Source organism: Podarcis cretensis (assembly GCF_951804945.1).
Source record: "Podarcis cretensis genome assembly, chromosome: 17".
NCBI classification, from domain to species: Eukaryota; Metazoa; Chordata; class Lepidosauria; order Squamata; family Lacertidae; genus Podarcis; species Podarcis cretensis.
The window spans coordinates 30,493,432-30,506,718 of NC_137187.1; the positions used below are offsets into that span (position 1 = coordinate 30,493,432).

At 43.9% G+C, this 13,287-nt stretch overlaps 1 protein-coding gene across 4 annotated transcripts in view; it reads right to left on the reverse strand.

Annotated features, from left to right (window-relative positions):
- Positions 1-13,287, reverse strand: part of GLIS3 (GLIS family zinc finger 3) — a 194,574-nt gene that overhangs the window by 59,317 nt on the left and 121,970 nt on the right. For all 4 annotated transcript variants that reach the window (XM_079959264.1, XM_079959265.1, XM_079959266.1 and 1 more), the window contains 2 exons: positions 5,805-5,966; positions 1,233-1,343 (listed from right to left, as the gene is read on the reverse strand). In XM_079959264.1, the coding sequence (XP_079815390.1) occupies positions 1,233-1,343; positions 5,805-5,966 (273 nt within the window). The remainder of the gene's footprint in view (positions 1-1,232; positions 1,344-5,804; positions 5,967-13,287) is intronic.

The window sequence follows — 13,287 nt, forward strand, 5'->3', positions numbered from 1 at the left end:
CCACTCTGGGCAGCTTACAGCATATCTAAAAACAAAATAAAAACACTGAGCATTAAAAACCTCCCAATACATGGCTGTCTTCAGGTGTAGTTTTTCCTCATCATTATCATTCATCATGATTTTATTTTAATTTTTGGAAGCTTTACAAAAAGGAAAAAATAGATTTTAGAAAGGGGCAAGATTAGATGCAGATGCACAAAGCATTTTTTAAAAAAAAAAAAAAAAACACCAAGCTTCCTTGAGCTCTGCTTTGTTCCTGCCCCTCAGAGTCAGGGCATCATGCCAGGCAGGGCCTTGGCAGTGGCAGCCCCTCCTCCTCCTTCCCTGCTCTCCAGAAGCTGCTCTGAGCAGCCACAAGGAAGGAGGCTGGGAGTGGTAGCGATGGAGAGGCAATGGGATGCTCCCTCACAGCTGCCCCTTGGGACCAGGGCCAGATCCCCCTCCTCTTCCAGCCCAGTGGCAAAGAGGGACGTTCTGGGATCAAATCAGAAGCCAGGACGTCTTTCGTAATTCTGAGACTCCCTGGAAAATCAGGACACTTGGAGGGTTGTTGTTGTTGTTTAGTCGTTTAGTCGTGTCCGATGCTTCGTGACGCCATGGCACTCCTGTCTTCCACTGCCTCCCACAGTTTGGTCAAACTCATGTTGGTAGCTTCGAGAACATTGTCCCACCATCTTGTCCTCTGTCATCCCCTTCTCCTTGTGCCCTCCATCTTTCCCAACATCAGGATCTTTTCCAGCAAGTCTTCTCTTCTCACGAGGTGGCCAAAGTATTGGAGTCTCAGCTTCAGGATCTGTCCTTCCAGTGAGCACTCAGGGCTGATTTCCTTCAGAATGGATAGGTTTGATCTTCTTGCAGTCCATGGGACTCTCAAGAGTCTCCTCCAGCACCAGAATTCAAAAGCATCACAATTGGATATGGACTCACTGGCGGAGGAAGAGAAGTGCGGGGGGAGCGCACCGCCCCCGGCAGCACGATCCCCAGGGTGCCATCGCAGCTGCCCCCCCCCCCCGCCTGTGCTGGGCGCCCAGCCCCCACAGGCAGCACACCCTGCCTCCGGAACGCATGCCAGCCCCGCCCCACCCTGCCCCGCCCTGCCCCGCCCCGCCTGTTCTCCGCCACTGTATGGACTGCACCCTTTCATTTGCACCAATAATCATAATCATAATCATAATAATTGCATCCTCTATGGACTGCACCCATGCATTTGCAGAACTGCCTTTCCCTGTTACCTTTTTCCGAGCCTGCTGGTCTTTGGAGGAATGGGCCTTCACATGCTTCCTTAGAGAGCTCGGATCTGTGTATCGTTTGGTGCATCCAGGAATCTGGCAAGCGTAAGGTTTCTGAAGCAAACAGAGGAAAGGTTCTTCAGTTACTTTTTAAGATACATACATCTATGTATCTTTAAAGCCTGTGGGTTTGAGACTCAAACTGTAATGTTATTATCATAGTGAATAATGCCACAAGCAGAGTGGTCATGACACTGAAAACATAGCTAAGAGATAGAAAGTAAGGAAGACTGGTAAGAAAGAGAAAGGGAACCGTTTGCTTTCTTTCTACAAGTGTCTTTTGTTATTTCATATGAATATCTTTGATAGTTTATTTTTATTTTTAACTGCTTGCTTGCTCATCAGCCTGCATTGCACATTCTACTGCTGGGGTGTGGGAATCAATAGCCACATGTTGACAAATAGGGAAGTTTTATGTGGGAAGCAAAAGATCAGTTTGGCTGGATGAATCTCAGCCAGGGCCCAGGGCATGGTGGATGCCCATTGGTGCAAAAAGTGGCAAAGGCAGGAGTGACTGAATTTCACACACTGATCAAATAAATCATTATCTCCACTTGTACTTACAATTATGTAACCCTCATAGAAACCTTTGGTATAGTCAGAGATTACATTTCTTTAGTGGGCCAGGAAAAGAAGCTGTGGAAAAGTCCCAGACATAGAGATATAGAAGAAACCTGCTTCAGAAGAGAGAAGGAAGGGGAAAGGTTAGTCGGATATGGCAGACAAGAAATCAAAGCAGAAAGCACACTCTACATTTGAAAGCTTCAAAAATACTGAAGGCTATACAAAGAATCTTCAGGGATTGTTTATTGAGGTATTTGACTTTAAACACTAATTATAAACATGCACTGCTATCAATACAAGCTTTTAAAAGAACATTAAAGCTTATTGGAAAAAGTTGTGTTTCACCGTTGTTTCATTTGCATTACTAGCCAGAATTGTATCATCGTAATTTTGTTCAATTCATCACAATTTCCTTCATGAGCAACAGTTGCCATGCAGGAAGGTATTTGTATAACACTGTGCCATTAGAGTGAAACACTTTCCCAGGTGTTTTTAGGCCTGATCTATGCATTTCAACCAGTAACTCTTATACGTAATTATTTATGATATGGGCTGTTTTTTTGTGTAGGAAATTGTAATGAACGAAGCATCTTCTGCAAGATGCAAGCTTAAATAAAAACAAATTAGCACATATTTTCACCTGCCTTTGGGTGCAGTATTACTCCACAAGCACTGGAAAATCATGACCGTGAACCAGTTCTTGTCATCTTCAAACAGCCATTTTCTTGGGACCCAAATGAGACTCACAACTCTAATGCAGATGTGCATCCTGATGCACACACACAGACACACACAACGACAATGGCCTGGTTCGTATGTAACAATATGGCATAGTGTGAATGAACATGCCATATTTTTTGCTCTATAGGACGCACCGGACCACAGGAGGGGGAGAACAGGAAAAACAAAATTCTCCCCCTCTCTGCTCAGTGCCCCTTCAGTGAAGCGGCAGGAGAAATGGAGCCCCTTCCATTTCTCCTCCTGCTTTGCTGAAGGGGCGCTGCACAGAGAGGGAAAACTGTGCAGCGCCTCTCCACCGACCCCTCTTGCTCTCCAGGCTTCAGGCGGCTATCCGCAAGCCTTCGGAACATGGGGGGAACTCCTGCTGCACTCCAAAGGCTTGCGAATAGCTGCCTGAAGCCCCCAGAGCACAGCAGGAGTTCGCGCTGCGCTCCGGGGGCTTCAGGCGGCTTCAGCAAAAGCAACGCAAAGCCTCCGGAGCGCGGGGGGAGCTCTCCCTCTGCACTTCGGAGGCTTTGCGTTGCTATCGCTGAAGCCAAGGAGCCTGCATCCGCTCCATAAGACACATACACATTTCCCCTTAATTTCTGAAGTGGAAAAAGTGCATCTTATAGAGCGAAAAATACGGTAGTTGTGCAAAGTGTCCTATTGTGTGCCAAGCCATGCTTTGGAATAGCATTGCATCCAAACATGGACTTGGGATTTGTCTTGCTGTAAACAAACCAGAAGTTGTAGACAAGATTGTTCTTGGTTTACCAGTTATGATTTCTTTTGTGGAGGCAACCCATGAGCCTCGGTTAGCAAGCCAAATCATGGTTGAGGGCCTGGTTGTGTGGCAGGCGAGGAGAGAAGCAGCCATGATGTTCATACTCTGCACCAGTGTACGTGCTCATTCCTGCTAAGCCATTGTTTGGTGTAGTGTTACATGTGAACAAGGCCACTGCATGCAAGTCAAAGCCAACTCACTTACATGGGTGTTCCTTGCTGGATTCAGGAGCAAAAGTTGACTAAAACAGATGCACATTAGTATGTGCATTGAAATTGATTGAAATTATTGAGAAGTCAACATCTGAATGTATATATGAACATTTTATATCATGCTTTGCCTGTGACCTGGTGTTGTAGGCAAGTATTCTAAACTCAAGTGAGGATTCCCAGGTAAGATCCTCCCTCTATTGTGTGGGCAGGTAATCCCTCCCCTACCTGGCCTGGTCTCCTTGGCAACGCTTCCCCCAGGTGGGATTGGACAACTGACTGAGGTAGGCGGAGACCTCCAGGTATCCCACCTGAGGGAAGGCAAAGCCAAGCCTATGCTGTTGGAGCTGCTCCAGATCTAGGGGCTGCACGCGTCCACGCAAAGGGCGCCCCCCGTTTTAGGTGGGGAGCGGTCATTACTTATTGTACAATCTAATATTAATCCATAACTTTGCTAATTAATGACTTGCATGAACTGTGTCTACAAGCCGACCATGGTCTAGTTTGCACATAATTTAGGTACTACCCCAACCACTGCTTTGCATAGCATCCTGCGTGATGATGAGTTCTGGAGACATTTTGGTTGGTCCCAATAAAGTTGCTGTCCAACTGTGGTTTTTTCATAGAACAACACAGCTACTGTTGCTTTCTACATTCCATACTCTTTTACTGGAATATATTGTGTATACAGTGGTACCTCAGGTTACATACGCTTCAGCTTACAGACTGCGCTAACCCAGAAATAGTGCTTCAGGTTAAGAACTTTGCTTCAGGATGAGAACAGAAATTGTGCTCCGGCGGCGCGGCGGCAGCAGGAGGCCCCATTAGCTAAAGTGGTGCTTCAGGTTAAGAACAATTTCAGGTTAAGAACGGACCTCCGGAATGAATTAAGTACTTAACCCAAGGTACCACTGTATTAGAGAACATTTACTTCATCTGAATGCATTGCAGTTTTGCAAAATGTGTAGACAGGTTGAGTGTGTAATGTTTCAACAGGCCCATTGCCTTAAATCATCCTGTTGTCATCCAGAAATTCTTGGACTCAAGCTCTGATCAGTCCTGGCCAGGATAGGCAGTGGTCAAGGTTTTTGTTTATTTAAACAATACAGATGCATACTTCATCTGTAGACTGCAGGGCAGTTAATGGCAGATGTACTTCAGTAACACCTGGAAAGTCTCAGGCTGGGAAAAGGCTTCCCTAAGCTGAACTCCTTCTGCACTTCGCCTTAGGGGATCCAGCAGCTCTTTCTGACAAGGGATCCACCAGCAGGAGCTGTGGGCCTGGGAGAGGAGGGGAGTCTATCATGAGGCATGGATTGGCCATGTTGGAGGATGGGCCTTGACAGCAGGGCACAAAAGGGGAAGAACTACACTTGCATGAAAGTGGCCTCTCAATTTTTCTCACAGGCCCATATAAGTTCAGCACAAACAGTTGGGCCTGGTGAGCATTTAAGGTCCCCAACCCTAATCTGTGGGTTGCCATCTGATTGGATTTTATTCTGATCCTGATCTGATTTTAGGATGTATTTTAATTGATTGCCTGATTTCATGTTAATGTGTTATACATTTGATGTTAGCCGTTCTGAGCCCAGTTTTGCCTGGGGAGGACAGGGTATAAATAATAATAATAATAATAATAATAATAATAATAATAATTAGACAGCAGCTTCTGCCTCCTTGAAACAGTTATAGAAATAAGGACTTATTTCTTGAAATGATCTCATCTGCTGTTAAAAACAAAAAATCTAGTTTCAATTGAATAAATTTGCTACTGCCTCTTGCAAAAGTTAGTGTCTCTGGGATACATCCAGACATAGGACTCAGCGACACAGCTGCAAATAAAACATTTTAAATGTGTTGTAAAGTGCAATTTACAAATGTGACACTAGAGGGCAATAGTGAGCTATGGAAAATTCAATGTATTTTTCAAAATGTTTTTTAAAAAGCATTTTCACAGTGTTGTTTTTTAAATATATGTGTAGATTCCACCCTGGTCATACATAGAGCAGACGCACTAGAATCAATGGGATTTCAGCCAGGACCAATTGAAGGCCCACTGATTTCAATGGGTCGGCGCTTAAGTGTGATTCAATCTTCATCTAACCTTCTGCCTCTGCCCAAATTCTCCATGGCCAACAATCTCCCCTTTCAAAGTTCTAATTGCAGAGAACAAGAGCTACAGCAGAGTCAAAGCAGGAGAGCAGTATACAATCTGAAATCCGGTTCTTCCCTTACCGTGTCCAGGTGAGTCCTCTGATGCTTGGCTCGGTCGCTGGAATTACTGAATGCTTTTTGACAGCCTGGATGCTGGCAAAGGTAAGGCTTTTCTCCCGTGTGGCTCCTTAAGTGAATCTTGAGGTTTTCTAGTCTAGAAAAGGCCTTCTTGCAGCCTTCAAACTGTGGAGCAAAAGAACATTGCTAAGATTGAAGAATAGGGTAAGGAGGAAGGAACTCCCCCCCCCTTTTTGAGCAAATGCTTCTTGCACATTCATGTTAATTTCCTGCAGCCTGTGAACGAGTGTGAGAGAGAGAATTAGTGTCATAGGATTATGGCCGCCGTCTCCACTTTCATTGTTCGCAGGCTCATCCAAGTATCTGAACAGATAGCTCTGTGTGTTCAGGAAACCTGGGATTCAGCTATACAGCTGCAAATCTAATGTTAAAGGGCATTTTAAGTGCATTATACAAATATGGCACTAGATGGCGCTGATGAGCTAATGGCAAATTCCATATATATTTCAAAACTTTTTAAAAAAAATAATAATAATTCGCAGCATTTTTTATATATGCGTCTATTCAGCCATGGAAATGACAGAAGCCCTCCCTGTGTGCAACCAACATCCACACCTTCCGATAAATGTGTGGTGGTCTTACCCTAATACATAGGTAGGCAAACTAAGGCCCAGGAGCCGGAGCCAGCCCAATCGCCTTCTCAATCCGACCCATGGACGGTCTGGGAATCAGCATGTTTTTACATGAGTAGAAGGTGTCCTTTTATATAAAATGCATCTCTGGGTTATTTGTGGGGCATAGGAATTCGTTCATTCCCCCCCCCCCATATAGTCCAGCCCCCCCCCAAGGTCTGATGGACAGTGGGCCAACCCCCAGCTGAAAAAGTTTGCTGACCCCTGCTCTCATGCATTCCCTAACACTTCAACGGATGAGTTGAAGACTTCTGCTTATGCAGTGGGGCTTTCTCCCTCTCCTCCACCCCACAGCCCCCAAAATTGGCATGGGTGGGGGTGGGAGAGGGGAGGTTGCTCTGGCTGGCAAGCCCTGATGGAGCGCAATGTTGAATTACTCCCTATACATTTCAGTCATGTGGCTTCACCCCCAAAGAATCCTGGCCACTGTAGGTTACATCCCACAGAGCTACGATTCCCAGCACCCTTAACAAACTACAGTTCCCAGGAATTTGGAGGGGAGGTCATGTGCTTTAAATGTGTTTTAAAGGTATGGTCTGTAAGCAGGTATGGTCTGTTAAAGGTATGGTCTGAAAATCTTTATTAGTCATGTATTGCTGAGTATAGTGGTACCTCGGGTTACATACGCTTCAGGTTACATACGCTTCAGGTTACAGACTCCGCTAACCCAGAAATAGTGCTTCAGGTTAAGAACTTTGCTTCAGGATGAGAACAGAAATCGTGCTCCAGCGGCGCAGCAGCAGCAGGAGGCCCCATTAGCTAAAGTGGTGCTTCAGGTTAAGAACAGTTTCAGGTTAAGTACGGACTTCCGAAACGAATTAAGTACTTAACCCGAGGTACCACTGTAGTTAAGATTCCCCATGCCTGCTTTAAAGTCTCGTGCACATTGGATGTGTGATATTATTATTATTATTATTATTATTATTATTATTACTATCATCATCATCAACAGCAGCAGCAACAACTGCAAATAGATTCTTATGGAATGACTGCAAATAGTGTTAGATTACCTTCAGAATTAGGCATTAAGTCCACAGTGATAGACTGACATTTCTCAGAATGACATTTTTCTAAACGGGACAAAACAGGCATGGTTTTCTTTCCTAATAGGATTTTAGGCTTAGTTAGCTTATTCCCAAATTAGCTACAATTAGGTGCTGAAACATGAAACCAAGTTGATTTCAGTTATATTTTCAAATGGGAACGTTCATAACTTCTGAGTTATTAAAACATAAGTATGAAAGAGGATGTAGCACCTTAACCACAATTAATCATTTTAATACTTGTCAAGCTTTTGCCATTTTAAGACCTTTCAACACTCATAGAAGTAAGTCTGAATCATCCAGACTTTCTGGAAGCATAAAAAATTCATGGATTTAATGAAATAATATAAAAACAACAGAATTCTGTAATGTTTTCCTGGTTACTGTATTTTATTCTGTACTGTAACATTTAAACTGATGCTGTAAACTAACTCATAAAGATAATTTCCTGGACTATGTTTTTTTAATTTTGTGTTTGTGCTAGTGTTCTTACTAATCAAATGGAGTTTGAATCTATTTACATGTAGATTCCCCCCTCTTTATAGAGGATATATATATATATACAGCACTAATTGAAATAGGAGGTTTTTAAACACTAAAGTTTATAGTGAAGGTTATGAACAAGGGGAATGTGAATTATTATATTAATTTCGCTATGAATGAATGAATTCATTATAGATGGCTGGCATTCTCTCACTGAGAGGAAAACTACACATGATTATCCATTGTGAGGGAGTGAGATTCCTTGACTTTTCCCTTCTTTCTAGCATGCACCTAGAGGCTTAAATCTGAAGCGGAAGATGCCCAGGGATGGGACCCTGGAGGCTTCTTAACCAGTCAGCTGTTGTTATGTTGACATGCTTGGGGGTGGGGGGGGGAGATACCAACACTTTTAGCTCCTGCAGGGGGGGGGCACAGCTGGAGGCTATTTTTTAGCAGAGAAACTGCTGGAGGCGAAGTTGTTCCTCAACATAGCTTTCGGATGTTACAAACTTATACCACTAGCCACTTGCACAATCAAGTTCATGCCCGGCTGGCGTCGTGTGTTTTAATGTCCAAAAAGAATGTTTTGTAGGAAAGTTGTGTGAAGAGGTCATGCAAGCAGCTTGTGATGCTTCTTTGCAATCTCTGAGTCCCTCCCTTATAATAATAATTCTAAAGTACCTCTACAACAGACACAGAGATTTTGTACACTCAGAGGCCCAAGACAACCCAATTACTGGAAAAGTCCGAATGCTGAGCTGTTTTCCCCCATTTATTTATTTTTTGCTAAAAACACATAAAGTATCCTTCATGAATAACAGAGCCCTTTTCTCCAGGAGAAATACCAAACCAAGCCATGTATGCAGTGGATTGCAAAGTGTGGCCTTGACTACAGGGCCACTGTATTCTGCTCTGGTCAGACCTCACCTGGAGTACTGTGTCCAGTTCTGGGCACCACAGTTCAAGAAGGACACTGACAAACTGGAACGTGTCCAGAGGAGGGCAACCAAAATGGTCAAAGGCCTGGAAACGATGCCTTATGAGGAACGGCTAAGGGAGCTGGGCATGTTTAGCCTGGAGAAGAGGAGGTTAAGGGGTGATATGATAGCCATGTTCAAATATATAAAAGGATGTCACATAGAGGAGGGAGAAAGGTTGTTTTCTGCTGCTCCAGAGAAGCGGACACGGAGCAATGGTTCCAAACTACAAGAAAAAAGATTCCACCTAAACATTAGGAAGAACTTCCTGACAGTAAGAGCTGTTCGACAGTGGAATTTACTGCCAAGGAGTGTGGTGGAGTCTCCTTCTTTGGAGGTCTTTAAGCAGAGGCTTGACAACCATATGTCAGGAGTGCTCTGATGGTGTTTCCTGCTTGGCAGGGGGTTGGACTCGATGGCCCTTGTGGTCTCTTCCAACTCTAGGATTCTATGATTCTATGACTAAGAGATTGACAGATGCACTTAACTTTGCATATCCACAAAGTTTAGACCTGACAAAGTCAGTCACCACAGAGATGCACCTTTTTTTGTATTTATAAAAGCTGAAAACTTAGCACTGGAAAAAAGATCACTGGAACTTTAGACTGTGCACTCCTTTCACGTGTAACTTGCCTTTTGTTCCTTGGGCTCCAATCTTCTGTACACTTACATGGCAGTAAGCCCCAATGAACAATACAGGACTTACTTCTGAGTAAACATGGAATCGATTACAACACAACACAGATGCCTTGAACATTTGATGGCCGTGCTGTATGCATGTACCTATAAATGACGCACACAAACATACTGACTTTGTGGGAACTATTTCTAAGTAAAGATTCTTAGGATTGGGCTTCAGGTTTAGTACGCCTCCCCATTTCAGTCCTGGCTGACTTTTCTGTTGTTATTGTGAAGAAAGTAAATATTATGACAAGCTTCTTGGAAGAGAAATTACTTTTGAATGTGTCAGCTGGTAATAATTTGAAAACAATGTGGAATGAAAGCCATCGGAAGAAAAAAACCGAAGAACCTGAGAATTAGTTTGCTGCAACTCTTTGTTGGAAAGCAGTTTGGAACTTTTCTGCTTTTCTCTCTTTTCTGCCTTCCTTTCCCAACTGCTCAAATACTTGTATGGTTTATTTTTCATTTCTGCCAATTTTATTGTACTGTAAGTGCCCCATTTCTTCTTACAAACATTCACATCTTAGTCAATGAGTGAATGGTTTGCTCCTGCTAGCTTAGGGAGGAGTGAAGTCTGCGGATTCCTGCTTCTCCTGCATCCCCCAGGGCCACCTCCATCCTGTTCCAGAGGGATGGGGGACTCTCTGGAGCCATGCAGGAGATGGCACTGGGGACAGAACTGGCAAAAGTCATCTTCCCCTGCTAACCTGACTCTAACCTCATATTATCATCCCAGAACTATCCCATTTGCACATGTGTGTGTGCGCGCGCACGCAGTGCCGGATTTACGTACTCGGGTTACATATGCTTCAGGTTACAGACTCCGCTAACCCAGAAATAGTGCTTCAGGTTAAGAACTTTGCTTCAGGATAAGAACAGCCCAATACAAATCACTCCCCTCTGAAGCTGCCATTAGTTGTGGAAGGAGAAACTTGCCAACTTTAAAATTTAATCCTCCTCCTTACATGCACTTAAGACTTCCTGCCAAACATAAATCTTATCTTCCTATGAGCAAACATTGTAATTTGCTGGATTTCTGTAGCCTATATGGAGTTTTAAGCAGATTTCCATATGTAACTCTATCCAAGCGTACTGGAATGTCACATCAAATTCAGTGGAACTTATTTCTGAGTTCACAGTGTACATCTTCTTTAAAAACAAAATGAGCATGGTTCACAACAAAGAACATGGAAAAAGCAGTGATTGCACCTTTTGATTTCTCAATAGCATAGAATTTATTTTAAAAATGCTAAAATACACTGAAGAACCTTCATAAACATAGGTCTCGTGATCAGGGGTATTATTTGCTTATGGGAAAAGAGAGCCCTTAAAATAAATAGCTGTGTTTTGATGTCTTCAAATTGTTCAGATAAACCAACACTGATTTTAATTACAACTTGAAGAGTTCTGATTAAAATGGAGCATTGGATAGTGTAATTCTCTGAGTTATTTATGTGCATTAACATCAGATTTTGAATGATTGAGGTAGAACACCATAATGTGCACAGACAGAAGGGTCTGCATTGAAATGAAATATACCCCTGGGATGAGTGCCATTCCTGCTCTCTTCCTAAAGGTAAAGGTAAAGGTACCCCTGCCCGTACGGGCCAGTCTTGACAGACTCTGGGGTTGTGCGCCCATCTCACTTAAGAGGCCAGGGGCCAGCGCTGTCCGGAGACACTTCCGGGTCACGTGGCCAGCGTGACATCGCTGCTCTGGCGAGCCAGAGCCGCACACGGAAACGCCGTTTACCTTCCCGCTGGTAAGCGGTCCCTATTTATCTACTTGCACCCGGAGGTGCTTTCGAACTGCTAGGTTGGCAGGCGCTGGGACCGAGCAGCGGGAGCGCACCCCGCCGCAGGGATTCGAACCGCCGACCTTTCGATCGGCAAGCCCTAGGCGCTGAGGCTTTAACCCACAGCGCCACCTGCGTCCCTTGCTCTCTTCCTAGGCATGTGTTGTGTCCGTAATTTAAAAAATACAACAAAAATATGTTGTGCTTCGGTTATCAACATTTATAAATTGCAGCACCTACATGGTAATTCTTCCTGAGCAAGAATTTAGCACTGAGCAGGTGGCTCACTGCAGGATGCTATTATTTGATTAGCGTATATTAACATCTCACATCTACATGCTTTTATGTAATAAACCAGTCTGGAAAACATTCTGCATTTTCTATCAGATACACTCTCACCTTCATTCAATTACCCTTAGTTGAAAACAAATTAAATTAATATAGCCTAATATTTAAAACCTAACCAGCCTCCTCTTCTGGGCACAGCTATTTTTCATTCTCTTTCTTTTTTTGCCCAGGGTGAAATACAAAAACAGAATATTCAATTAGTGGTTCAAGAGAAAGATTGCCAAAAAGAACAGTTGGATTAAAAAGAAAAAGGCAAAAGGACTTGTATTTGAAGCGGTGGGAGTCCATCAGAGTAACAAACAGGCTGAGAATGTTTCTCTTTTTCTCTCCACAAGTAATCCATATGCAAATTTTCTGCAACATTCAGTATGTACTTCCTAGCTCTGTAAACATTTTCTGTTCTTTGCTGCTTAGCTCCCTCTGCTTTTTTCAATTAGGCCCTATTTGTTTAGAAAAGGATTAAGCTCTGTATCTTACAGAGAAATAATTTAAAACTAGAAATATACAAGAAATTCTTTTAGAATCCATGTTTGCATTCTGCTGGGAACTGTAAATAATAAGTGTGCAAGGGGGCAGGGGGTTCATCCTTCATTTTATATGCTCAGCCAAGTGCCACTTCTAACATTCATGACATATCAGGCAACAGCCACACACGTCACATGCTGCCTTTCCAGAAACCACCTTTTCTGTCTTCAGTAGCATATTCTCTGGCCATGCAAGGCAGGCCTTGTGGGTCAGGGCCACGGTGGGTACCTGCACAGCTGTCCTCTTGCCTGCTGCTTCCTCTGCAAAAACAGATGGGCTTGGGAATTCTTGCCTCACCAACATTAAAAGTAAAAAAAAAAATCTAAACAAACAAACAAACAAACAGAAAAGGATAAACAAAATGTGTGCTGTTTTAGCGGATATTTCATCTTGTAAGTCGTAAGACTGGACTTTCCATTTTTACTACGCTATATTTGTAGCTATCAGAGGCGGAGCGTGGGGGTGCAGGGGGGGCCGGCCACACCAGGCGCAACATCTGGGGGTTAGGGTTAGGGGGCGCAAATCCACGGGTTAGGGGGTGCAAATTACTTGCCTTGCCCCGGGTGCTGACAACCCACGCTACGCCACTGGTAGCTATAGAGAATTTATAAAGGTAAAGGAACCCCTGACCATTAGGTCCAGTCGTGGCCGACTCTGGGGTTGCGGCGCTCATCTCGCTTTATTGGCCGAGGGAGCCGGTGTACAGCTTCCGGGTCATGTGGCCAGCATGACTAAGCCGCTTCTGGCGAACCAGAGCAGCGCACGGAAACGCCGTTTACCTTCCCGCCGGAGCGGTACCTATTTATCTACTTGCACTTTGATGTGCTTTCGAACTGCTAGGTGGGCAGGAGAGAGAATTTATACCCACTGCCATTTTTCCACATAATTTACTATTCCTATTATACTGTGGCGTCAGTTTTAAAACCCCACTAAATTAGATTT